Source organism: Salmo trutta, chromosome 10 (assembly GCF_901001165.1).
Source record: "Salmo trutta chromosome 10, fSalTru1.1, whole genome shotgun sequence".
In the NCBI taxonomy this organism is placed as follows: Eukaryota; Metazoa; Chordata; class Actinopteri; order Salmoniformes; family Salmonidae; genus Salmo; species Salmo trutta.
In genome coordinates, this window is record NC_042966.1 from 217,298 (window position 1) to 244,258 (window position 26,961).

The window sequence follows — 26,961 nt, forward strand, 5'->3', positions numbered from 1 at the left end:
TGATTAATATGTATTTGCTAAAGGTCCAAGGGAATGCAGTCATTGAACTCGTCATTGCCTCTGACCTTGTCCTTCTCCGCTTTCTCATGATCTTGCAATTCTTCCAGTCATTATCACACAGAATTTCTCTCTCACCGCCTCTGCTACATTCCTCCTCTCCATTGTCACTTTTTTTTCCACACTCCCATTCTTTCTTTTTTTTCCTGGAGTTCCCACAAACCCCTTCCCTCTCCACTCCTCCACACAAGGCTTGTCCGTTCCAATTATGGCCCCAGTTCGCTCACGCACGCGCACACGCACACCCACCCACACACCCACTCAGCAGCACAGTACAGTACAGTACTTAGCCCTTTGTCTTTGTTGGCTCACCCGTAGCAGGCCACCTGGTTTTGATTTTCCCACAGATCTGCCGGTGAGAGAGTATCATCCCCTCTTTGGCACAGTGACTATGTTGGCACCAACCCAGCCTGTACCCCCCCCCCCCCCCCCCCCCCCCACACACACACATTTTTTCCCAGGGGTCCTGGGAGTGTAATACATTACTGACAAAATCCCACTTCCCATTCCCCCTCTGTCCGCACCACAGTTGGCAATGGTATGATATGACTCTTCCTCCTCTCCCTCCTCTCCCTCTCACATTCTGTAGCTCCCTCACTCTTTCCATTCCTCGGTGTAACGCGGGTCGTATAAAGGGGACCAAGGTGCAGCGTGTAGAGTGCTCATACTTTAATGAAAACACCTAAACAAAAAAACAACAAAACGACAGCCAACAGTTCCATCAGGTAACTAACAAAACGGAAAAGAACTACCCACACCAACACAGGAAAACAGGCTGCCTAAGTATGGCTTCCAATCACAGACAACGATAGCCTGTGATTGGAAACCATACCTGGCCAAAACATAGAAAACAAAAGCATAGAATGCCCACCCACCTATCACACCCTGACCTAACTAAACAGAGAAAACACAGCTCTCCTAGGTCAGAGCGTGACAGTACCCCCCCCCCCAAAGGTGCGGACTTCCGGCCGCAAACCTGAACCTATTGGGGAGGGTCCGGGTGGGCACCCATATTTGGCGGCGGCTCTGGTTCCGGGCGTAGCACTCTCCCCGCCCACTGATCCCCCCGCTTCTGTGTGTCCGGAGGAACCAGACCGTGGGTCATCGCCGGAGGATCTGAAACGCCAACCGCCGCTGAAGACTCTGAGCTGAAAGCCGCCATTGAAGACTCTGGGCTGCAGACCACCATTGAAGACTCTGGGCTGCAAACCGCCGTTGAAGACTCTGGGCTGCAGACCGCCGTTGAAGACTCTGGGCTGCAGACCGTCTCTGAAGACTTGGGGCTGCAGACCGTCGCTGAAGGCTCCGGACTGGGGAGCGTCGCTGGGGGCTCCGGACTGAGGAGCGTCGCTGGAGGCTCCGGACTGGGGAGCGTCGCTGGGGGCTCCGGACTGAGGAGCGTCGCTGGAGGCTCCGGACTGAGGAGCGTCGCTGGATGCTCCGGACGGAGGAGCGTCGCTGGAGGCTCTGGACGGAGGAGCGTCGCCAGAGGCTCCGGAATGGGAAGCGTCATTATAGGTTCCGGACTACTGACCATTGCTGCTGGCTCCATGCCATGGATAATCTCTACAGGTTCCGCGCCATGGATCATCACTGGAGGCTTTGTACCATGGATTATCTCTACAGGTGCCGGGCCATGGATTATTCCTACAGGCTTCGTGCCATGGTTTATCCCTACAGGCTCCGGACCATTTATAATCCCTACAGGCTTTTTGCGAAGGATTATCTCTACAGGCTCCGGGCCATGGATTACCTCTGGAGGCTTTGTGCCATGGAACATCCCTACAGGCTCCGGGCCATGGATCATCACTAGAGGCTTCGTTCCATGGATCATCTCTACAGACTTCGGACCATTGATTATCATTGGAGGCTTTATTCGTGGAGCTGGAACAGGTCTCACCGGACTGGGGAGACGCACTGAGGACCGAGTGCTCAAAGCAGGCACAGGACGTACTGGTTTATGGAGGCGCACTGGAGGGAGAGCGCGAGGAGCAGGCACGGGACATAATGGACTATGGAGGCGCACTGGAGAGAGAGTGCGAGAGGCAGGCACATGCTCACCACAATAAGCACGGGGAGTTGGTTCAGGTCTCACCCCTGGCCCAGCCAAACTACCCGTGTGCCCTCCAAAAAAATGTTTTGGGGCTGCCTCTCGTTCCTCCACGGTAGGCTCTGATATCTCTCTATTACATGGCCCCAAGTCCAGTTTCTCCTTTCCGTCCACTCCTTATGTGACCAGGTGTCCATTTCTGCCTGGGCACGCCGTTTGATCCAATCATGGTGGGTAGTTCTGTAACGCAGGTTGTATAAAGGGGACCAAGGCGCAGCGTGTAGAGTGCTCATACTTTACTTTAATGAAAACACCTAAACAAACAAACAACAAAACGACAGCCAACAGTTCCGTCAGGTAACTAACAAAACGGAAAACAACTACCCACACCAACACAGGAAAACAGGCTGCCTAAGTATGGCTTCCAATCAGAGACAACGATAGACAGCTGCCTCTGATTGGAAACCATACCTGGCCAATACATAGAAAACACAAACATAGAATGCCCACCCACTTATCACACCCTGACCTAACACAGCTCTCCTAGGTCAGAGCGTGACACTCGGACTCTCTTTTTGCACCCCTCTCTAACTCTTTTTCTGTTACGATGTTGAGTCACTCCTAACTGTTATTGTTACAAATTCCACCATTCCACGTAGGCTGAAGAAGTGTTACTGAAACATTAACAAAACTCTGATCCTAATTTGATCATGTCAAATTGTAACAGGGCAGGTTGATATTGCACTGTTGGTATGCCAACTATGGCGACGGAATGAACGGTGTCAAGGTTGTGGAACGAACAAATGCACGGGGCCTTTCACTGTTAAAATGATTTAAAGGGAGTAGTGACTTGTTCCTCGTTCAAAACAACGCTGTCTATGTCAGCAATTCTCGGAGGGCCTGGGGTCGTCTGGGTCGGGATTCTCATCTCACCCTCAGAGGGACCGTATTCACGGTTGTGTGTGTCTGGATAACATGTAATGACATTATTCTCACCGGGGTGATCATTCATAGTCAGCATGCTTTCTTCTCCCTAGCTCGTGAAATTGATATAAGCTTTACAACCATTCCTTGCATTTTTTCTCAAGGCTGGATTTCTTCGGGCTCTTTATAGAGGGAACAAGTGTTGTGAGCATCACCCTGTGGTGATAATGTACGGAAACATGCATCCAAAGAAATATTTATTTAGTGAAATACCATTTCTAACAATGTCAGCTGTTTTACTCCAAGCTAAATCAGTGGTGGTTGGTGCTGTTTAATATGAGGGAGGATTATCTTTTTTTTATGAGCATGGCCTTATTTCTATTACAGCATATTGGATGATTGTCATTCTATATTCACCCAGCTTAATGTAACTACTACATGATACTCTAATTTTCCTTGTACCCAACTTGAGGTTGCTACAACCTAGCCTATGAATGAAAGTTTACAACATAGGTGCACAGGTCGAGATACTTTTTTGTAATCAAGGTGACAGACAATGACACATTCAATACTGCCTTGCACACTCTTGCCTGCATCTAGCTGATCTAGGGTCTAATCATTAGTCTAACAGTTGAAAATTAGAGTTTCTACTGTAAAAATTCAGGTATGGTTATCACCATTTCGTTCTGTTTGCTTCCATTTAAGAAACGTTTTCAACAAAATCTGCAGAGTGAATACAGCCCTGATCACACACAAACACAGTTCATTTTCATAGCAGCCACATAAAAACAGCATGATCACTTTGCTCGTTGTACAGTGCATTCGGGAAAGTATTCAGACCCCTTGACTTTTTCCACATTTTGTTACCTTACTGCCTTATTATAAAATGTATTAAATAAAAAAAAAATCTCATCAATCTACACACAATACCCCATAATGACAAAGCGAAAACAGGTTTTTAGAAATGTTTGTAAAAAAAATTGAATACCTTATTTACATAAGTATTCAGAACCTTTGCTATGAGACTTGAAATTGAGCTCAGGTGATTTGGAAAGGCACACACCTGTCTATATAAGGTCCCAAAATTGACAGTGCATGTCAGAGCAAAAACCAAGCCATGAGGTCGAAGGAATTGTCCGTAGAGCTCTGAGACAGGATTGTGTCGAGGCACAGATCTGGGGAAGGGTACCAAAACACTTTTGCAGCATTGAAAATCCCCAAGAACACAGTGGCCTCCATCATTCTTAAATGGAAGACTTTTGGAACCACCAAGACTCTTCTTAGAGCTGGCCGCCCGACCAAACTGAGCAACCGGGGGAGAAGGGCCTTGGTCAGGGAGGTAAACCAAGAACCCGAGGGTCACTCTGATAGAGCTCTGAAATTCCTCTGTGGAGATGGGAGAACCTTCCAGAAGGACAACCATTTCTGCAGCACTCCACCAATGAGGCCTTTATGGTTGAGTTTCCAGACGGAAGCCGCTCCTCAGTAAAAGACACATGACAGCCAAGATACTCTGGTTTGATGAACCAAGATTGAACTCCTGAATGCCTGAATGCCAAGCGTCACGTCTGAAGGAAACCTGGCACCATCCCTACGGTGAAGCATGGTGGTGGCAGCATCATGCTGTGGGGATGTTTTTCAGTGGCAGGGACTGGGAGACTAGTCAGGATCGAGGGAAAGATGAATGGAGCAAAGTACAGAGAGATCCTTGATGAAAACATGCTTCAAAGCACTCAGGACCTCAGACTGGGGCGAAGGTTCACCTTCCAACAGGACAATGACCATAATCTCACAGCAAAGACAACCTAGGAGTAGCTTCGGGACATACACAAGACTCAAGGCTGTAATCGCTGACAAAGGTGCTTCAACAAAGTACTGAGTAAAGGGTCTGAATTCTTATGTGAATGTGATATTTCATTTTTTTTTAAATACATTTACAAAAATGTCTAAAAACCTGTTTTTGCTTGTATTGTGTATAGATTGATGTGTGGAAAAAACTATATAATCAATTTTAAAATAAGGCTGAAACGTAACAAAATGTGGAAAAGTGAAGGGGTCTGAAAACTTTCCGAATGCACTGTATATATAATTCCTTCTCACAACTATCTACTCACTCTCCTCCTCTCACCTTTTCCCTTCGCTTGTGGATTTCATTACACGTCTGTGACCAGACGAAAAAACCTTTCCAAGCCAAACCTTCATATCATGACCACTACACACAGGCTACATCGTTGTCATGTCATAGTAAACATACTGTAGCTACTCAAACTAACATGTTTGTAAACCCGCAGCAATCATGCATTATGGTCAGAAAGCAGTTAAGCAGTTACACCAGCGGGCCCCGGTGGCAATACATTTAAAAACCAAAAGCTTACCTTGACATGGAAGAGTTCCAGTGTTGGATAGCCATAGCCAGCTAGCTAAAATAGCATCCTCTCTGTTTGAGCAGGATGATTGAGTAGGCTAAACTAGCTAACTGCATTCACTAACTAAGTGAAAGTTTTCAAGAAATACAACCAGATATAGCTCTCTCTCCCTCTCCCTCTCTCTGTCTCTTGCTTCTCCTGAATTTTGGAAGAAGTTAATTTGTTCAAAACTGTTTCTCTCTCTTTCAGTCAGCTACTCACCACTTTTTATGCATTTCAGTGCTAGCTAGCTTTAGCTTATGCTTTCAGTACTAGATTCATTCTCTGGAAGTTGTCATAATTACTGTGCAAGTCTATGGAAGGGGGTGAGAACCATAAGCCTCCTAGGTTTGTATTGAAGTCAATGTACCAAGAGGAGCTCAGAAGCTAGCTGTCCTCCGGCTACACCATGGTGCTACCCGACCGAGTGCTGCTGAGGCTACTGTAGACCTTCATGGCAAAACAGTGTGTTTTAATCAATTATTTGGTGACATGAATATATTCAGTACAGTTTTATCTAAAAATGATTACTTTTTTAGTTTCCCTATTTGTATTTTTATGAAATTCACTGAGGAGGATGGTCCTCCCTTCCTCCTCTGAGGAGCCTCCACTGAGCTAAATACAGTAGCTAATTGCAAACAACATAAGCTATATGGTAGTTTCATCACTAGAAAGCAACATTAGCTTGTATATCAAAGTTCGGAAAAAACACCAGTGAGTATAGGAATTTAATTTTATTTCTGTTTTCATGTCTTTCTTTTTGCATTTCAGTTGATGACTGACGGTTATGATCACTGTGTGATTGTAAAATAAAACGACTTATACAATATCTGAATGATTCATCCTTTATTACTGAAGATGAAGTCAAAGGTTGACAAAGTTCTCTGTTGGAAATCAGTTATCAAAGTTGAAAGTAGGCAATATTAATGAAATGATCTATTAATACTAATTAATACAATTATCTACCATTTAGTATAGACCAATCAGTGATTTGAATTAAATTCACAGTAGGGCCATCTGAACCTTCCCCTCCTATCTCTGCTTCACTTCAGCCTAATTCCATTTCTACTTTTTCTTTAAATTGCTCTGACTACTTGTTCCGTTTCCCTTCGCAGTTTGTAGAATACACATTGAGAACCAGACAACACTCCCATCTGATGGTCAAATAGACTAGTGGTTAAGAGTAAGAGTGCAAGGCAAGTAACCAAAAGGTCACTGGTTCAAATCCCTGAGCCGACTAGGTGAAAAAAATCTGGTGATGTGCCCTTGAGCAAGGCACTTAACCCTAATTGCTCCAGGGTCGCTGTCAATAATGGCTGATCCCTGGCTGTGACCCTACTCTCTGAGGGTGTCTCAAGGGGAGTGGGATATGCAAAAAACACATTTCCAGTTCATATGTGTGAAATGGGACAAATGTAAGCACAAACCTAATTATTATAATAAATATGCAGGCATTTTTATCTCAATATGAAATCATTTCTGGGTAACAATTAAGTAACTTACTGTGATTCAAGCAATTAAAATGGTCAAAAACAAGCAAAAATATATTCTTAGCAAGAGCAATTTCTCTTACACTAAAAGGGCATTATCATAATTTTCACAATTTCACAGTATTATTCCAACCTCATAGTGTGGAAAAATGAATATATAAAACACAGAAAAAAAATTTTTTGACTGCACTGGGCCTTTAATATGGAGCCCAGTCAACAAGGTTATGTCTTCAGCCTTTTTCCCCACTCATTTGCGGTGCTCTCTTATTTTAGCTGCTCTGATCACCTACTATTACCAATAATCGTTTTGTTCAGTCCCCCTTCAAACAACTCTGACCTGGGCCTCTGCCTCCTGGAAGGTCTGACTACTGTAGAAGCTCTCTGGGTGTCATGGGCCATTTGCTTAATGTTGAGGACATGGTACCTGTTTTCTACAAGCTGCCGGAGATCCTGACTCCCTGCATGAAGAAACTCCTCAATACTTTGCTCTTTCAGGCTGTCAGAGTGGGTGGATAAAATCACAGTGTATCTCCCCAACAACCCTCTCCAAACATCTCCTCCATTCTCTCCAGCATCCCTCTCTCCTCCGCCTTTGACGGCTCTACTGGTGTGACCAGGAGGAAGGCGTGGGACCCTGTTGCAGGCAGCTGGACACAGGGCCCCACATCCTGTCTCATCTCCTCCAGATAGAGTCCTGGGCTGAACCAGTGTCTTTTCGAAAAGTGTCTTTTCGACTAAACCAGTTTTTGGAACAAAGAAACTGAACTAACAAAAAACTGGTTGTATCTGACATACAAAATAGGACTTATTTCCCAAGTGTCTTGATGTCATCTTGAAGGCAGCTTTACCTGGTTGTAGATTCGTTCTTGTACATTTTTTATGTGAAAGATTTCATCATTTGTGTTGTATTGAATTGAATTTCATCTAGAACATGGCATCATCATCATCAGTTAAATAAAGGTTAAATGAAGAAAAAAAATCATTATGATGTCTCATGACAAATGTGTGACAGCATGTTGATGTCCCTTTGGGGTGAACATTTACAGACTAAATTCTGCATCTTCAGTTTAAGCTCTGTGTCTGTAAGTGATTTAATCTCACTCTTGTTTCCTGTGTTCAACTGCTTTATTATAATGAGGAAATTAGTCAAGGAGCCTACAATACAGCTCTTTGTACATGGAAATATTGTATAATACAATAAAAATGTATAAGACAAAATGCTCAAAATTATTATTATTACTTTAAATTGATCATAATTCACAATTGAATAAATAGTGATATAACATCCTTTAATTAAAGTGGCAATCTGATTCAAGCAACAAAGCTGTCACCCTGCCACTAGAGGGCGATTTCATCATTTTACTGCAGGAAAGGGGTGCTACACTGCATGGTGCAAGTGATCAATGACATTTGAGATTCTGCGCAAATTATTATAGCAATTGTGAATATTTCCACAGACCTGTGACCCTGAACATGCACGCTTTCTATGATTACATAAGAAGACATTTATTGTAACAGTAACCTCAAAATGTGGCTATCGATGTGTTACTCATTTTAAGGTTGAAAAAATACTGTTAAATTAGTTTGTAAGATAGCCTTAACATTAGGCTATTTACTGTCTTACAAAAGTAATATTGAATTGTGTTTGGTTGATAATGCAACCAAATATCAACATTTTAAGATGTTTCTTCCGCTTGGATTATTCCATCTGTGCCACTGAGTCTGGCTTTAATTCTGGTTTGTACATTTTTTTATAATTTATATGTTGGATTGAAGTCTCCATTTCAACCAAAAATCTAAGTTAAAGAATATGACTAAATCAAATCAAATACAATTTTTATTGTATTATTAACGTGTAGATTCCATTTAAAATCAACCAAAGCTTGCAACCCTAGACCTACTGTAAAAGTAAAAAGTTTGGACATACCTACTCATTCAAGGGTTTCTACATTGTAGAATAAGGGTTTCGACATAGTAGAATAATAGTGAAGACATCAAAACTATGAAATAACACATATGGAATCATGTAGTAACCAAAAAAGTGTTAAACAAAAAGATTCTTCAAAGTAGCCACCCTTTGCCTTGATGACAGCTTTGCACACGTTTGGCATTCTCTCAACCAGCTTCACCTGGAATGCTTTTCCAACAGTCATGAAAGAGTTCCCACATATGTTGAGCTCTTGTTTGCTGCTTTTCCTTCACTCTGCAGTCCAACTCATCCCAAACCATCTCAATTGGGTTGAGGTCGGGTGATTGTGGAGGCCAGCACTCCATCACTCTCCTTCTTGGTCAAATAGCCCTTACACAGCCTGGAGCGCAAACCAGATGGGATGGTGTATCGCTGCAGAATGCTGTGGTAGCCATACTGATTAAGTGTGCCTTGAATTCTAAATAAATCACAGACAGTGTCACCAGCAAAGCACCCCCACACCATCACACCTCCTCCATGCTTCACGGTGGGAACCACACATGCAGAGATCATCCGTTCACCTACTCCGTGTCTCACAAAGACACAGCGGTTGGAACCAACAATATCACATTTGGACAGACCAAAGGACAGATTTCCACCAGTCTAATGTCCATTGCTCGTGTTTCTTGGCCCAAGCAAGTCTCTTCTTCTTATTGTTGTCCTTAAGTAGTGGTTTCTTTGCAGCAATTTGACCATGAAGGCCTGATTCACGCAGTCTCCTCTGAACAGTTGATGTTGAGGTGTGTCTGTTACTTGAACTCTGTGAAGCATTTATTTGGGCTGAAATTTCTGAGGCTGGTAACTCTAATGAACTGTTCCTCTGCAGCAGAGGCAACTCTGGGTCTTCCTTTCTTCTGGTGGTCCTCATGTGAGCCAGTTTCATCATAGCGCTTGATGGTTTTTGCGACTGCACTTTAAGAAATTTTCAAAGTTCTTGAAATGTTCTGCATTGACTGACCTTAATGTCTTAAAGTAATATTGGACTGTCGTTTATCTTTGAGCAGTTCTTGCCATGATATGGACTTGGTCTTTTACCAAATAGGCCTAACTTCTGTATACCACCCCTACCTTGTCACAACACAACTGATTGGCTCAAACGCATTAAGAAGGAAAGAAATTCCACAAATGAACTTTTAACAAGGCACACCTGTTAAGTGGAATGCATTCCATGTGACTACCGCTGGTTGAGAGAATGCCAAGACTGTGCAACGCTGTCATCAAAGCAAAGGCTGGCTACTTTGAAGAATTTCAAATTTCATTTGAACACTTTTTTGGTTACTACATGATTCCATATGTGTTATTTCATAGTTTTGATGTCTTCACTATTATTTTACAGTGTAGAAAATAGTAAAAAGAAAAACCCTGGAATGAGTAGGTGTCCAAACTTTTGACACACCTACTGCAACCATTTAAACAACTGCATTAGCATAAGAAGCAAAAACGTGTTTTAGTTACTGATTTAAAAGTGGATATTTTTTGTCCAAAAATATTTATTCCGCGCTGGAATCAAAACTGTGCTCACTCAGAGTCCTCCTTAGGTAAATAATGTACTTACATTCAGCTCTAACTTGATGGCTGATTGTCGTACAAAGGGCGTTCACATACTGCTGGAAAGCCCAGCTCATTGGCTATCTAGCTAGCTATGTTCCAAAACGATAGGTGATCATTGGACCAAGACACTGTCAATCAAGTGAACACTCGTCTCATTAGTGCGTAATGATAGCTGACCTAATTGACGTGTTGTGTAGCCAATACGTAATGTAAAATGATGAAACAAGTTTGGTTTGCTTTTAGAGTGCCTGAGGATTGCACAGAAACCGAACTTGACCGGGTTAAACAAAATGCTAATGCACTGTAGACCAGTACTGATTTGCTGCATGTATCAAATGCTAACATAGTCAAATGAAATGCTAACTTACCAAATGTTAACAGTCATAGCATCAGTGCTAAGCTGGCTCATTACAATACGAGGGCCATGCTCTTGTCTCCAATGGCCTCCAGGTATTTGGCATAGCTGTAGTAGGTGGTCCTGAGGTGGATGTGATCGTGGGTCTCTGCGGTCTTCACCACCTGCTGCCACTGGCCTGATGCCTGGTAGAACTTGTTCAGGAGGTTGAAGCGCCCGCAGCTCTTATACAGCTTCTCTGCATCCTCCTGTGGGACCATTGGAAGTCTAGTAACACTTAAGATTAGGGGCATTATCCATGGGTAAGAAGTTATTCTGTAATTATGATCTTAAAGACAGTACACATGTAGTGTTTTAGTATGGACAGATATACTACTAATGACATCATTAATTTATAAAGACAAAAGTGGTAAGTACTCCATAATAGCATGTACTTACTACACTATACTTATTACACTATTACAGGGTAATCACATAGGTAATGCTACTGGTACAAGTACTAGGTGCCGACAGTATATGTGGTAATGATCAAATTAACCTCTCTAGGGGAGGTGGTACGAAATCGTCCCACACTATTCAACAGCCAGTGACAAATCAGAGCGCCAAATTTAAAACCACAAAATGTCATAATTCAAAGTTCTCAAACCAATACGTAATGTAAACTATTTTACACCATTTTATTGATACACTTCTCCTGAATCGAACCACGTTGTCCGATTTCCAAAAGGCTTTACAGCGAAAGCAAAACATTAGATTTTTACATTAGCATGTGATGTTCAGAACTAGCATACCCACCGCAAACCGGTGAATTTACTAAATTACTCACGATTAACGTTCACAAAATACATAACAATTATTTTAAGAATTATAGATACAGAACTCCTTTATGCAATCGCTATGTCCGATTTTAAAATAGCTTTTCGGCGAAAGCACATTTTGCAATATTCTGAGTACATAGCTCGGCCATCACGGCTAGCTAATTTGACACCCACCAAGTTTGGGACAACCTAAACTCAGAATTACTATTAGAAAAATTGGATTACCTTTGCTGTTCTTCGTCAGAATGCACTCCCAGGACTTCTACTTCAACAACAAATGTTGTTTTGGTTCCAAATAATCCATAGTTATATCCAAATACTGCCGTTTTGTTCGTGCGTTCAGGTCACTATCCGAAGGGTAACGCGCGAGCGCATTTCGTGACAAAAAATGTCAAAATATTCCATTACCGTACTTAGAAGCATGTCAAACGCTGTTTAAAATAATTTTTTATGCTACTTTTCTCGTAAAATAGCGATAATATTCCAACCGGGCAACGTTGTATTCATTCAAAGACTGAAAGAAAAAAAGGGAGAAGTCTCGTGAATGCGCATCTCCAGTCTCACTATCCCCAGGCTGACCACTTACAAACTCTGCTGCTGTACTTTGCCCAGAGACAGCAGACACCCCATTCCACTTTCTGGTTGGCTTTAGAGAGCCAATGGAAGCCTTAGAAAGTGTCATGTTACAGCACAGATGCTGTAATGTCGATAGAGATGCAACAGAATGACAACAAATTGTCAGACAGGGCACTTCCTGCATGGAATCTTCTCAGGTTTTGGCCTGCCATATGAGTTCTGTTATACTCACAGACACCATTCAAACAGTTTTAGAAATTTTAGAGTGTTTTCTATCCAAATCTACTAATTATATGCACATTCTAGTTTCTGGGCAGGAGTAGTAACCAGATTAAATCGAGTACGTTTTTTATCCGGCCGTGAAAATACTGCCCCCTATACCACAACAGGTTAAACAACCTATAATTGACCATTATTTTACTCTATGTACTAGTTATGACAATACCTGGCTAAGGAAATGAATTGAAAATGAGGTGAAGCCACCATTAAATGCTATGATCACCTACTACTTGGTTGGTTTTCTTACCAGCATGCCCAGCTGCAGGGCCAGTACTACCACCCTGGCCTCCAGTTTAGGCTCGGTCTCGGAATCCTGTAGTGCCCACACTGCCATGGCATTACCCATGTTCCCCAGACACATCCGGGCCACATCCTCGCCATGTTCTCCCATTCTGCCTCACTGCAGAGAAAGAGGAGAGAGACATTTTGTTTGATCATAGACGTTAGAGGGAGACATTTTGTTTGATAAAGTATATTAGGAATAAGATAAGATCAGCAACCATAATGCAATAGAGAATGGAAACTATTGACTAACATAGCATTGGAAAAAGGAAAACATTGTAAACCACTTCCTTTCTGATTCAAGGTCATTCAGTAAAACGTTGAAAGTATTTGTTATAGCTATTTGATTTCTTGCATATACAGGTCAGCCATTGATTTCTGGCACACTGCCCAAGCTCCACTTTCAACATCGAACCAAATCAACATCTCTAAATCTCTTCTAAACCGCTTTAACACATAAACATTGATTTAAATCACACAGCGGTATGAATCTGTGCGTGGGAATCCAGACCCAGAGCTCAGGGCAGGAAGCCAAGCCTTGGATATATGCTTGCTACGGGGGATTAGGCATAGAAGAATGATTGCAGGGAGATCCAACTCAAGTCTCTCACAAACACACATGCATGCACACACACACACACTTATTCTCTCTCTCGCTCTTTCTCATCTACGTCAACCTCAATCCCACATTCACTCTGCCACCATTCCAGATTCCAAACCCATCTGGACCCTATTTGTGTTCCCCCTCCTCCAACTTCTCTCTTTAGCTGATACAGATGTGGGTGTGTTTATTAAAGTTAGGCAACAGGAAATTCACGGAATCTTTAGGGGCCTTGGGACTCACTGGCGGGGAAAAATGAGGCCAAGCTTGCCTTGCAGAGACCCATGTTATGTAGCACTGCACTGACAGCCAAAAGCCTGCTCTCTATGGCCACAGACCATACAAACACAGCCCCTCAAATCCCCACGACTCTATCGTTCTCTGAATCCACGTCTTACACAGATGTTTCAGAGCCAGAAAATAACTATAGTAGGTTTGGCGACACAGAGAGAAAGACAGAGAGAGAGAGGAAGTAAACAGACAGATAGAGCGGGTTTAGGAGAGAAAAAAGGACAGAGGAGAGGGTCCGCCTTTTGCCCCCCTCTGATCGTTTTCCTATCAGGAAACGCATCCTGTTGCTGGTCGGGCTGTGGGGGCCAGTGTGTTTGTCGCTGTCACACACAAACAGGCAGAAGAAGAGCTGTAGCATCTGGAACGCCACTGAGGCTCTATGGGCTGTCCTCTCTGAGTGAGTCTCAGGAGTGCACATTCTCACACACAGAGTGAGGGAGGGAGTTGTCTGGTCAAACCTGTTGGAACCACAGACTGATATCTCCCATCCTGAACCCTTTATTCTAATCCTTTTTTGACCGCTGGGACTGAGCTGTACCAGGAGAACCGACTCTTCCCATAGACCAAGAGAGCAGGAGCAGCAACTCTTCCCATAGACCAAGAGAGCAGGAGCAGCAACTCTTCCCATAGACCAAGAGAGCAGGAGCAGCAACTCTTCCCAGAGAGAGAGAGAGAGAGCAGGAGCACCAACTCTTCCCAGAGAGAGCGAGAGAGAAACAGGAGCACCAACTCTTCCCAGAGAGAGAGAGAGAGAGAGAGAGAGAGAGAGCAGGAGCACCAACTCTTCCCAGAGAGAGAGAGAGAAAGAGAGAGCAGGAGCACCAACTCTTCCCAGAGAGAGAGAGCAGGAGCACCAACTCTTCCCAGAGAGAGAGAGAGAGAGAGCAGGAGCACCAACTCTTCCCAGAGAGCTGGAGCACCAACTCTTCCCAGAGAGAGAGAGAAAGCAGGAGCACCAACTCTTCCCAGAGAGAGAGAGCGAGAGGAGGGTCAGAAGAAGACTAGAGCTTGCGCAGTGAGAGATCGCTCTTCCAGTTGACAAAGCCCTTTCTTGGTTAAGCCTCGGTGAGCTGTCAGTGAGCCACTGGCCCTTAGCAACACGATCCAGACAATCTGCTCTGCTGCTCTACTCTGCTTCTCCACTTTCCCACTACCCCTGGTGTAGAGTCTGAAGAAAAAAACACAGAAGAACGAAGAAAGAAACTGATGGGAAAAAGAGACAGGCGCCTACACAGAGAAGAAAATAACTTGAAACTGCAGAGAACCAACGGTGAGGAGGGCAGCCAGTAGAAATCAGAAGTGGAGAGAAAAGGGGTGATAAAAGTGGAAAAGAGACAGTTGAAGAGAGAATAGTGAGGCGAGGTTCGAGACCAAGAGTCAAGCTGCAGCCAGTCACCAGAGCCAGTGGAATGGACCTCGGTGCCGGTCGGATTAACCCCCGCCTGCCCACTGTGCACTCCGAGGAGGAAGGCTGAACCAACCCACATCCACCCCAAAAACAAATGAGGATGAACGGAGATGTTCTTTAGCTGAGCTAACAACGCGTTCCCTTTTTTCTTCAGCGGTACGACTGCCTGGGGTTAGCATTAGCCGCTAGCTGACTGGCAGTGGAGGAGGAGGAGAACCGGGGTGCCCCAAGCGCCGCTGGTGTTGCTGCCCAGGAGAGGCAGGGCAGCACGGGAGAGGAAGAGGGGGACGAAGAGAGGGAGGAGGTGGGGGAGGGAGAGGTGGCGGGCGGGCAGCGGTGCATGGCCGTGCAGCGGCTGGTGGCGGTGGCGGTGATGGTGGCCCTGCTGTCCCTGGTACTCAACAACGTGGCAGCTTTCACCCCCAGCTGGGTGCTGCAGGCCCTGGAGGATGGACGCAAGCGCAACGTGGGGCTGTGGAGGATGTGCCCCGTCATGACTGGAGGAGAGAGGGGCCGGGATGAACCTGGGGCTGGGGGGAGTGGGAGGAGAGGTCAGGGGACTCAGAGGCCGTGTGAGGGTCTGGGCTGGGGCTCGGAGTACGCAGGCTACCAGGAGTCCCGCAGCACCGTCAAATGTAATGTGTGTTTGTGTTTCATGAGTGTGCTTCATTCCAAAACCCTTAGTTAAGAGTGCGCCTAATTGATGTGCATGTATGGGTAGATGGATACTGCGGCCTATTGGGCTCCTGAGTGGCGCAGCGGTCTAAGGCACTGCATCTCAGTGTTAGAGGCGTCACTACAGACCCTGGATCGATTCCAGGCTGTGCACAATTGGCCCAGCGTCGTCCGGGTTAGGGTTTGGCCGGGGTAGTCTGTCATTGTAAATAAGAATTTGTTCTTAACTGACTTGCTTAGTTAAATAAAGGTTAAATAAAATTAAATAAATAAATAGCAAAACCAGAGGCAGCAAGATCCTGACCCCCGGGCCAGCTGCATAACAAGCAGCAGCAGTCCAGGGGACCTCATTCAGTGATAACAAATAACAATAATAATAACAAACAAAAATAACTCTCAGAACTCATAGGGCATTGTCTACAGATGCAAAAACAATGTTGATTTGCAGTGAATCCATCATTTCATTAAGCCCTTGAGAAAGGCTACACACAAAGATGCATCATTGTAATGACATTGATCAGCTCAGCTCATGAGTGGTTATTTGATATGACACATTGGACTCTGATATCAACAGGTGTCATCACATGATGTTGCCCTAATGTCTCTGGTTTAGTTTGAGATAATAATTTGCCATATTCATAATATATCTCTCTGCCCCCCCCCCCCCTCCCTCCAGTGCAGTTTGACATGATGCGAGCGTGTAACCTGATGGCCACGGTAGCACTGACGGCTGGTCAGCTGATCTTCCTGCTGGGCCTGATGGAGCTGCCCTTTGTCACCCAGGACTCCCAGTGGTGGGAGGAGGCCATCGCCGCACTCTTCCAGTTGGCCAGTGAGTACTATACATCCACACCAATATGTTTAATACACTGCACAACATGGCATATAGCCTAGCCTAATGTCAGCAACCTCTGGTCCGTGGACCGGCACTGGTCCCTAGGATGAGGTTTACCGGTCCCTGAGATCGTTAGGTGTACCTGATTATTATAATTTTTTCTCAAGTGACAGTTTTTAATGTCGGCAGTCCTCCAAAAAGGGAAGGAAGGGCAATAGCTTGCCAGTCATTGGCACAAAAAATGGTTGAGAAACAGTAACACTGGCCTATAGTGTATCTGTGACTCTGACATGATGCACAATGACAAGAAGCCAGATGTGGCAGTCCCAGTAGAGTGGAAACCAGACACCTACAAGCCTGGACATAACCACTGCAGCGGGTCAAGCACAGAGTTGAATTCTATGTGAAATTTGATAAAAATACACATGCCATGGACATTTTTGTTCCATTTTTCCAAAACACTAATGAGTGTGGAGGCCAGCAGACACCTAAACATAAGTGAGAGACAACCACACTATAAAACACCTATTGCACGTGTCTGGCTTTTGATTTCAACTTTAAAATGTTCAATAGAGTCGCTTGAGGCTTTTCTGAGCGTTCCTCAGATCTAAAAATGGTCACAGTGTGTTGCTGCGAATAAACATAAAAGTCCCTTGTTGTTCCCCAGTGGAGCACAAAAGAGGAACCCTTGGAGCTTTGAGGATTGGCTTGAGGACAAAAAGCATAAATAAATCCAGAGCAACCAAACTGGGGGGGTGACTAGGAAACAGAAAAGGGGAAAAAAAGACTAGAATCGGACCTTATCGTTCCAAGAAGGAATTTTCTTGCAAAGTCAATTAAAGACGATAACAACCAGGAATAGCAATGGGAAGAAGGAGAGGAGGTGGGCGGTAAGGGCAAATCAAGACCCCTCTCCTTCATCCATCCCAGGGGGCTGTGCGGCAGTGTGGGCATGGCTTGTCCCAGTGCCCCTTTTGAGGAAGTGTGACGTTGTCACATTTTGTTGAGCGCACAGCTTGTTGTTTAGGGATGTCAGCCCCGGGCAGTATTGTGGCACAGCAGGCGCAGCATCCAAGGGTCTGATGGTTAAATATAGCAGGCCGTCAGTCTGGGCTGGTGGGCCGGCCAGAGTTCCAGCGAGCCAGAGAGCGACTGTCGGGCGCCAGGATATCCCTGCTCAGGACGAGGAAATGCCTGCGACTACCTGTTATGCAAACCCCGAGCAGAGGTGGAAAAAGGGGGAGAGCAGACACGAAAGACAGTTCGACAGGGACTGACTGTGTTCTGGAAGTGAGGGTGTGTGTGTGTATATGTGTGTGCGCGCGTTCGTGTGTGTGTTGGGTTAGTTGGTAGAAAAATGCTATAGGGTGGGGACAGCTGCTGTCCAGATAAGCTTGGCCTAGCTTTTATGCCTGTTTACAGAATGTCCAGGAACAGGGGCAAATAAAGGGTCCCCTCTCGACGCTAGCTTCTTCGGCAGGCAACACCGGGACATTTATCTGACGGTCTTAGATGGGACCCACCCAAATAATCACTGATTCCCTTCCAAAAGAACCCACTGAGCCAAACTATTGTTTGGCATGCTATAAAGTGTCTCTCATGGTAAAGGGATAATGCACCCCCAAAATAAAAATCATGAAACTCCTGTCATTTTGGTGAAACCCTATGTTCTATCTGTGGGTAAAATACACATTTTCCCCATGATTTAACTTTGATATGGTCCGTCTGTGAAATTAGTAAATTGTGTAGGAACGCATCATAGCTAGAGTGCATTCGGAAAGTATTCAGACCCCTTGCCTTTTTCCACATCTTGTTACGTTACAGACTTATTCTAAAATGAATTAAATAATTATCCCCACTCATCAATCTACACACAATATCCCATAATAACAAAGTCCAAACATGTTTTTAGAAATAGTTGGAAATGTATATATATATAAAAAAAAAATATTACAGCCTTGAGTCTTCTTGGGGTATAACATTACAAGCTTGGCACACGTATTTTGGGAGGTTCTCCCATTCTTCTCTGCAGATCCTCTCAAGCTGTCAGGTTGGATGGGGAGCGTCGCTGCACAGCTATTTTCAGGTCTCCCCAGAGATGTTTGATCGGGTTCAAGTTCGGGCTCTGGCTGGGCCAATCAAGGACATTCAGAGACTTGTCCCGAAGCCACTCCTGCGTTGTCTTGGCTGTGTGCTTCGGGTAATTGTCCTGTCGGAAGGTGAACATTCTGAGCGCTCTTGAGGTGTTCATCAAGGATGTCTCTGTACTTTGCTCCGTTCATCTTTACCTCGATCCTGACTAGTTTCCCAGTCCCGGCCGCTGAAAAACATCCCTACAGCATGATGCTGCCACCACCATGCTTCACCGTAGGGATGGTGCAAGGTTTTCTTCCAGACGTGACGCTTGGCATTCAGGACAATCTTGGTTTCATCAGACCAGAGAATCTTGTTTCTCATGGTCTGAGAGCCATGTGGGCTGTCATGCCTTTTACTGAGGAGTGGCTTCTGTCTGGCCACTCAACCATAAAGGCCTGATTGGTGGTGTGCTGCAGAGATGGTTGTCCTTCTGGAAGGTTCTACCACCTCCACAGAGGAACTCTGGAGCTCTATCAGAGTGACCATCAGGTTCTTGGTCACCTCCCTGACCAAGGCCCTTCTCCCCTGATTGCTCAGTTTGGGCAGGACAGCAGCTCTAAGAATCCTGTCTCGGAGCTCTACGGACAATTCCTTCTACCTCATGGCTTGGTTTTTGCTTTGACATGCACTGTCAACTGTGGGACCTTATATAGACAGGTGTGTGTCTTTCCAAATCATGTCCAATCAATTGAATTTACCACAGGTGGACTCCAATCAAGTTGTAGAAACATCTTAAGGATGATCAATGGAAACCAGATTCACCTGAGCTCTATTTTGAGTCTAATAGCAAATGGTCTGAATACTAACGTAAAGAAGGTATGTTTTTTGTTTGTTTAATAAATTAGCAAAAAAAAATAATCTAAAAACCTGTTTTTGCTTTGTCATTATCGGGTATTGTGGGTAGATTAATGATGATTTTTTATTTATTTAATACCTTTTAGAATAAGGCTGTAATGTAACAAAATGTGAAAAAAGGGAAGTGGTCTGAATACTTTCCGAATGCACTGTACATGTTTCTTGTCACTGGAGATAGGGGATACCATACTATTACATTTGATAACGCTTTTAAAACAATTACCTGCACTCCAATTCAACAAATCAGCCAATAGATGGTATGGGCATTCTTGTCTAGAACACATCCATCCATTCATATCGTTATGAAAAAGTATATACTTTGCTTAGATGTGCTCAATCTAAACAGTGTACCAAATTATTCAACTCAGTTTCTCCTTCAAGTACCATATCACAATACGCCCTGTGTGTCTGTGGGAAATGTTCGTTGTTGCCATAGCAACATACTCTGCACTAGTGTTTTTTAACACGGTTAATCATAGGAATTAGGTGTTTGGTGTGGATAATCCCTTTAATACAATGGCAGAATAATTAGGTATGGATATCTAGGGCGGTCGTTGGTAGCTGTTTTCAAAAACAGGCCGTCTATTATAAACGCCCTTCACACATGTTGACATTAGTAAGAATAGTGACACGACTAATGAGTCAGACAGACACACACACACCTACTTCCACCAGCTAAAAATACATGCTGCTGGAAAAATGTCATCTTCCTTTGTACTCAAATGCCACTATCTGAAGACTTCACCATATTTGATCAACAAGACTGAGCAAAACAATAGATGACTTGCGATGACCCTTGGTGAGGACTTCATAGCAGAAGAGATAACAATGGTTACTAGGTATCAGTGTTCCCAGGGCTCCTCATTGCCTTATTATACACTGAGTATCCAAAACATTAAGAATCCCTGCTCTTTCCATGACATAGACTGACCAGGTGAATGCTATGATCCCTTATTGATGTCACTTGTTAAATCCACTTCAATCAGTGTAGATAAAGGGGAGAAGACAGGTTAAATAAGGATTTTTAAGACAACAGATTTAAGTGCCTTTGAACGGGGTATGGTAGTAGATGCCAGGCGCACCGGTTTGTGTCAAGAATTGCAACGCTGCTGGGTTCTTCATGCTCAACAGTTTTCCGTGTGTATAAAGAATCGTCCACCACCCAAAGGTGGGAGGCATTGGAGTCAACATGGGCCAGCATCCCTGTGGAACACTTTCGACCCCTTGTAGAGTCCATGCCCCGACGAATTGAGGCTGTTCTGATGGCAAAGGTGGGGGGGATCCTGGATGCTGATTGGTTGATAAACGTTAGTTATTTTCAAGAATCCTGGGGTAATGCCTGTTAACTTTATATTTGAATAATCAATGCACATGCAGTCCCGCAGCCCAGCCAGGCAATTCATGAATGTAATCTCCAGTAGGAAAAAAATCTAGACATTATTTACAAGCCCAGCCAGGCAATTCATGAATGTAATCTCCACTGGGAAAAAAATCTAGACATTATTTACAATATGTTTAAAACCAGCAAGCTCAGTGACTTCCCAGCATTCCCAATGCCTTCACTTAATCTAGGCTCAAGTGTAAAAGGCCTTCATTTCCTGAGTTCGGTTCAGTTTAGTATACCTCCACCACTCAGTAATTCATCCCTCATTCCTCTCCTCCCCCACTGAGAATTGGCCTCTCTCTCTCTCTTTGCTGTGAATGGGAGTTATTTTTACCAGCAGCCAGTCTTGGGAAAGAATGCTCTGTTTGCGTTTTCAGATGAGCCAAAAACCTCAGCTATCACATGCAGACAGTTTGATAACAATATCCAATTCCATTCAGTGATATCTCAACACTGCTATCGGCAGCAGGTCTGAGCCTTGGCTGAGTATAACACCGGCCCGTTTTCACCCCTTGAGACTGATATGCTCAGGAATGTGTGACGGAATGGAGAGAGTCAAGATCAGAGGGTCAAAGGTTAGAGATTCATGTGCGTTTGAGATTCAGGTTTAAACTCTGTTGCACTTAAGCCGGAGGGGGGTTAAGTTGTGTCTCCCCTACACAACGGGGCACTGGCACAGTGTGTCTCCCCCAGTTGTGTCTCCCCTACACAACGGGGCACTGGCACGACTAAAACGAAATATACCAGGGGAAAATGGGCTTCTTTCTGGAGGGATAGAAAAGCAAGTCAAAAGCGATAGGCTAAGAAGTTAGGGAATTTGAAAGCCGGGACCTCTGAGTCTTGTGGGTGACTTCACACCACAGTTGAGTGCACCGCAAATTAAGTTGAGGGCATTTATTTACATAGCAGTATTCAATTAATAGAAAATTACTGGTAAGTAAATTCAGGCATGACATAGTTTAGGAATGATATGAAAAGACTTGGCATGGGTCCCCAGATCCTCTAAACGTTTTACAGCTGCACCATTGAGAGCATCCTGACCGGTTATATCACCGCCTGATATAGTAACTGCTCGACATCTGACCGTAAGGCGCTACAGAGGGTAGTGTGTACGGCCCAGTACATCACTGGTGCCAAGCTTCCTGCCATCCAGGACCTATATACTAGGCGGTGTCAAAGGGAAGCCCCAAAAATGGTCAAAGACTCCAGTCACCCAAGTTATAGACGGTTTTCTCTGCTACCGCACGGCAAGGGGTACTGGAGCACCAAGTTTAGGACCAAAAGGCTCCTTAACAGCTTCTACCCACAAGGTATAAGACTGCTGAACAATTAATCAAATGGCCACCGGATTATTTACATTGACACCCCCCATTTGTTTTTTTACACTGTTGTTACTCGCTGTTTATTATCTATGCACAGTAACTTCATCCCTACCTCCATGTACAAATTACCTCGACAAACCTGTACCCCCGCACATTGACTCGGTACCGGTACCCCCTGTATATAGCCTCGTTATTGTTATTTTATTGTGTTACTTTTGATTATTTTTTACTTTAGTTTATTTGGTAAATATTTTCTTAACTCTTTCTTGAACTGCACTGTTGGTTAAGGGCTTGTAAGTAAGCATTTCACGGTAAGGTCTACACATGTATTCGGCGCAGGTGACAAATAAAGTTTGATTAGATTTTGATTTGATATCAATTGGAGATGAATTGTAAGGACAAGCAGTAATCAGTAAGGTCAGTGAATTTCCAGGACTTAGTATGATAAGATAATAAGTGGTTCAGTCAATCAGGGCTCTATAGTGAGACCATTTTACTTGCACATGGCTACATATTTTGCTGTGCGACCTGGAATTAGAAATTAGGAGCACCAGTGCGCCTAGAAAAATTCTAGATTCTAGCTTTATTACCTCAAATATTTTTCCTTGTGCTCAAACATTTCTGGGTGCGGCAAAATGTTTCAACTTAGGCGCACACGGTACTCCTTCTAAAAAAGTTCAAGGTAGTGCCCTGTCAGTGTCTTTCAGACTGCCTGATAGATAATGGGGGTGTGGAGAGGGGGGAAGGAAGGAAGGATGGAAAGAGGAAGAAGAGGAAGGAAGCCAGAGAGATTAGACTGTGCCAAAAAAAAGCGGTTCACACAGCCCACCCAGCCTGGAGCCCCAGGACTGGGGAGGTGAGGGGCTTTATGGCTTCTTAGAAAAGGAGTCAGGCAGACACACACAGACGGACAAACACTTGCACTCAAATGCAGACACACCTTCACATAAGACACATACACACACTCATAAGTCACAGAGGCATATATACAATTACCTACTGACATCCTCTCATAAACAAAGACCGGCTTACGAATCGGAATGACCCATAGAGAGAGAGAGACAATTACACAACATTTCAACACTAGTCCAGCACTGGCACTGGCTTTCTGACCTGCCACAGGAAACTGACTGATTCAAATCCTAATGGGCCATCATCCCCTTTTCCAGCAATTATTTTTGGTGCCTTTATTTATACCAACTCTTGATTGGACATGCTACCAGATGAGTGTTGTTGATGAACTATTGACTGGCTCCAGGCATAACTTAAATCCATGAAATGGACTTCCTCTTTGAGATCTAGGTTAGTGGTCAATCCATTGTGGGTGATGGTTAATATAAGTTACAAATGTTGTCATACTTTGTGGGAGAACATCGTTGGTTGGGAGGACAGGGTTAAATTTCCCCCTGGGGTTATTTCACCAATTCATATCCAAACCATAACAGTGTGATGGTGACCAAAAAAAGGCAAAAACAGAAAGCTAAAGTTTGTTGATGAACACTGAAATAGTTGACTCATGTTGAGAATAGTATTCTCTCTTTTGTGATCTTCCTGACCTGGATCATAGTGGCGTAGGCTACAACAATGTGTTTTAAGATTAAATCAATAAGGCATTAGAATGGCCTTAAAACTTATTTGGATAGCTTTTGTGAGAAGTATGACATTTCCTTGTGTTTCCTTTGATGCTGAAATCTCAGAAGACCTCCCTGAGAAAAAACCCATAGATTGTTATTGCTCTTTTAAGTTGTGATGAAATTACTGATATACTGTAAATGCTGACTGGAATGAATCGTGAAGATTTTAGAAGAGTTAGCAACAGTGAGATTAGATTTTACATCCCCTCTCCATTAACGTCACTGTTAAAGAAATTCAATTAATAAATTGTTTGAGATGAAGACCAAAATACACCTAGGCACTTGAGGAGCTACAGTATTTGTTTTAAATGACTAAGGTCTCATTGAATTAATCCTTCCCTATCTCTCCCTCCCCAGGTTTTGTGCTGGTAATCGGCTTGGTGACGTTCTACCGGATCGGCCCGTACACACACCTGTCCTACTCGTGCTACGTGGACATCGCCGCCTGCCTATTGGCCACTCTGGCCGCCGCCATGCTCATCTGGAACATCCTGCATCGCCGCGACGACTGCCTCACGCCCCGTGTCATTGTTATCAGCCGCTCGCTGGCATCGAACTTCCACCCACGCCTCGACAACGACTATGTGGAGTCGCCCTGCTGAGCACCCCTGAGCCCTGACCCCCATTCGTCAATAAGGACTACCTAACATGCTGAAGAACAGACAATGTTCTGACTGTCTCCTCATATTCTTATCCGACCAGGTGCCTCAATGAATGACTCTATAGAAGACACTTGTTTTGACGTGACTCTACCGGTGCTGGACTAACATGCTTTCACTGTCGTACAGTTCTACATCTTCTCACGTGATGGCTATCATGTACAATGACTCATGGACCCAAATGCTGTCCTCGACTGAGTAATGCTCCTTGCTGCAAGGATAGTTTCTCCATAAAACATCCATCTAAAATTATGAATGAAAAGTCAGTGTTAAAAACCATAAGCTGTAGTGAATGTATCATTTTAGTAGACATGCTGTAAGCCAATTACTCAAAGGTGCGCTTGAAGGTTTGTTTGACCTGGAATTTGTAGAGAGAGAATTTGTATTTCCTCAGCAACACCCCCTGAAAACACCCTGGAAGAGATCAAGCTGGATCTTGACATGTTTTGTTCTATGTGTACTTATGTAATAACATATATTTCCTGCATATTGTTTATATTATTCTTAATATTAAAAGTGATTTAAGTTACAACTCTCTAGTTAGCATCGACTTGAAGCTGAGATAACCCCATCCAATCCATTCAAAGTATACTTAAAAACTGTCGATTAGGTACCATATTTCTACCTTCATCTTGAGAACACAGTGTTGTCAAGTGAAGTGTACGCACATTAATTCATTCTATCCAAATCACCAAAGGGTGTTTAATGGCAATTTGACAACACATTTTGATCAGATCCTCAGACCTCAGGACATTCATTCATTTTATGTACAGTCATTGATGATTTCAGATTGGCCCAACAGACATAGTAAATACCATAAACATTTGAGCTCATTTGGTAAGGACGCTTCCTTTTGATAATCTGCTCACTTGTGGTACATGTACTTAAATTAATTGTATACAGTTGTATTAACCTCTTACATCTACACGTTCCGCTAGCGGAACGTCTGCTCCAATATCCAATGATGGGCGGGGCGCGAAATTCAAACTCCTCTAAATCCGAAAACTTACACTTTTCAAACATATGACTATGTTACAGCTATTTAAAGACAAGACTCTCCTTTATCTAACCAAACTGTCCGATTTCAAAAAGGCTTTACAGCGAAAGCAAAACATTAGATTATGTCAGCAGAGTACCCAGCCAGGAATAATCACACAGCCATTTTTCAAGCTAGCATATCATGTCACATAAACCCAAACCATATCTAAATGCAGCACTAACCTTTGATGATCTTCATCAGATGACACACCTAGGACATTGTGTTATACAATACATGCATGTCTGTTCAATCAAGTTCATATTTATATCAAAAACCAGCTTTTTACATTAGCATGTGACGTTCAGAACTAGCATTCCCACCGAACACTTCCGGTGATTTTACTAAATTACTCACGATAAACGTTCACAAAAAGCATAACAATTATTTTAAGAATTATAGATACAGAACTCCTCTATGCACTCGATATGTCCGATTTTAAAATAGCTTTTCGGATGAAGCACATTTTGCAATAATGTAAGTACATAGCCCGGCGTTACAGGGCTAGCTATTTAGACACCCACCCAGTGTAGCCTTCACCAAAATCACATTTCCTATAAGAAAAATGTTCTTACCTTGCTTGTTCTTCATCAGAATACACTGCCAGGACTTCTACTTCAATAACAAATGTAGGTTTGGTCCCAAATAATCCATCGTTATATCCAAACAGCGACGTTTTGTTCGTGCGTTCTAGACACTATCCCAACGCTAAATCTCGGCCACGAGCATGACGCAAAATATGACAAAAAAATTCGAAATATTCCATTACCGTACTTCGAAGCATGTCAACCGCTGTTTAAAACCAATATTTATGCAATTTATCTCGTAGAGAAGCGATAATATTCCGACCGGGAATCTGCCTGTCTGTAAACTGAGGAAAAAACCAAAAGCCGGGGGCGGGGCGTGTCACGCGCCTAAGGCTTAGTCCATTGACTGACCACTCAGCATTTGCTCTCGTGTGCTTCAGCCAGGGCTTTGAATGACATCATTCCTGTTTTTCCCGGGCTGTGAGACTCCATTGTTGACGTGAGAAGTGTCACGTAAGAGCAGAGATCCTTTGTAAACGACAGAGATAATAAAGAAGGGCAAGAAATGTTCAGACAGGGTACTTCCTGAACAGAAGCATCTCAGGTTTTTGCCTGCCATAGGAGTTCTGTTATACTCACAGACACCATTCAAACAGTTTCAGAAACTTTGGAGTGTTTTCTCTCCAAAGCTAATAATTATATGCATATTCCAGTTTCTGGGCAGGACTAATAATCAGATTAAATCGGGTACGTTTTTTATCCAGCCGTGAAATTACTGCCCCCTAGATGTAACAGGTTAAAATAATGATCTTATATCATATTGCTGCAAAGAAATCAGCCGT

The 26,961-nt window shown here is 43.8% G+C and overlaps 2 protein-coding genes across 2 annotated transcripts in view; one reads left to right on the forward strand and one right to left on the reverse strand.

Annotated features, from left to right (window-relative positions):
* Positions 1-10,642: 10,642 nt before the first annotated feature.
* The window catches only part of LOC115200913 (intraflagellar transport protein 140 homolog), a 36,977-nt gene continuing 20,658 nt past the window's right edge, over positions 10,643-26,961 (reverse strand). The window contains exons 5-6 of the mRNA XM_029764028.1: positions 12,722-12,874; positions 10,643-11,049 (exon numbers count right to left, since the gene is read on the reverse strand). Coding sequence (XP_029619888.1) covers positions 10,855-11,049; positions 12,722-12,865 — 339 coding nt within the window. The 5' untranslated portion in view covers positions 12,866-12,874 and the 3' untranslated portion in view covers positions 10,643-10,854. The remainder of the gene's footprint in view (positions 11,050-12,721; positions 12,875-26,961) is intronic.
* Positions 15,387-25,088, forward strand: LOC115200912 (transmembrane protein 204-like). Its single transcript, XM_029764025.1, has 3 exons — positions 15,387-15,691; positions 16,408-16,563; positions 24,255-25,088. The coding sequence occupies exons 1-3, from the start codon at positions 15,397-15,399 to the stop codon at positions 24,497-24,499; spliced, it is 696 nt and encodes a 231-aa protein (XP_029619885.1). The 5' UTR covers positions 15,387-15,396; the 3' UTR covers positions 24,500-25,088.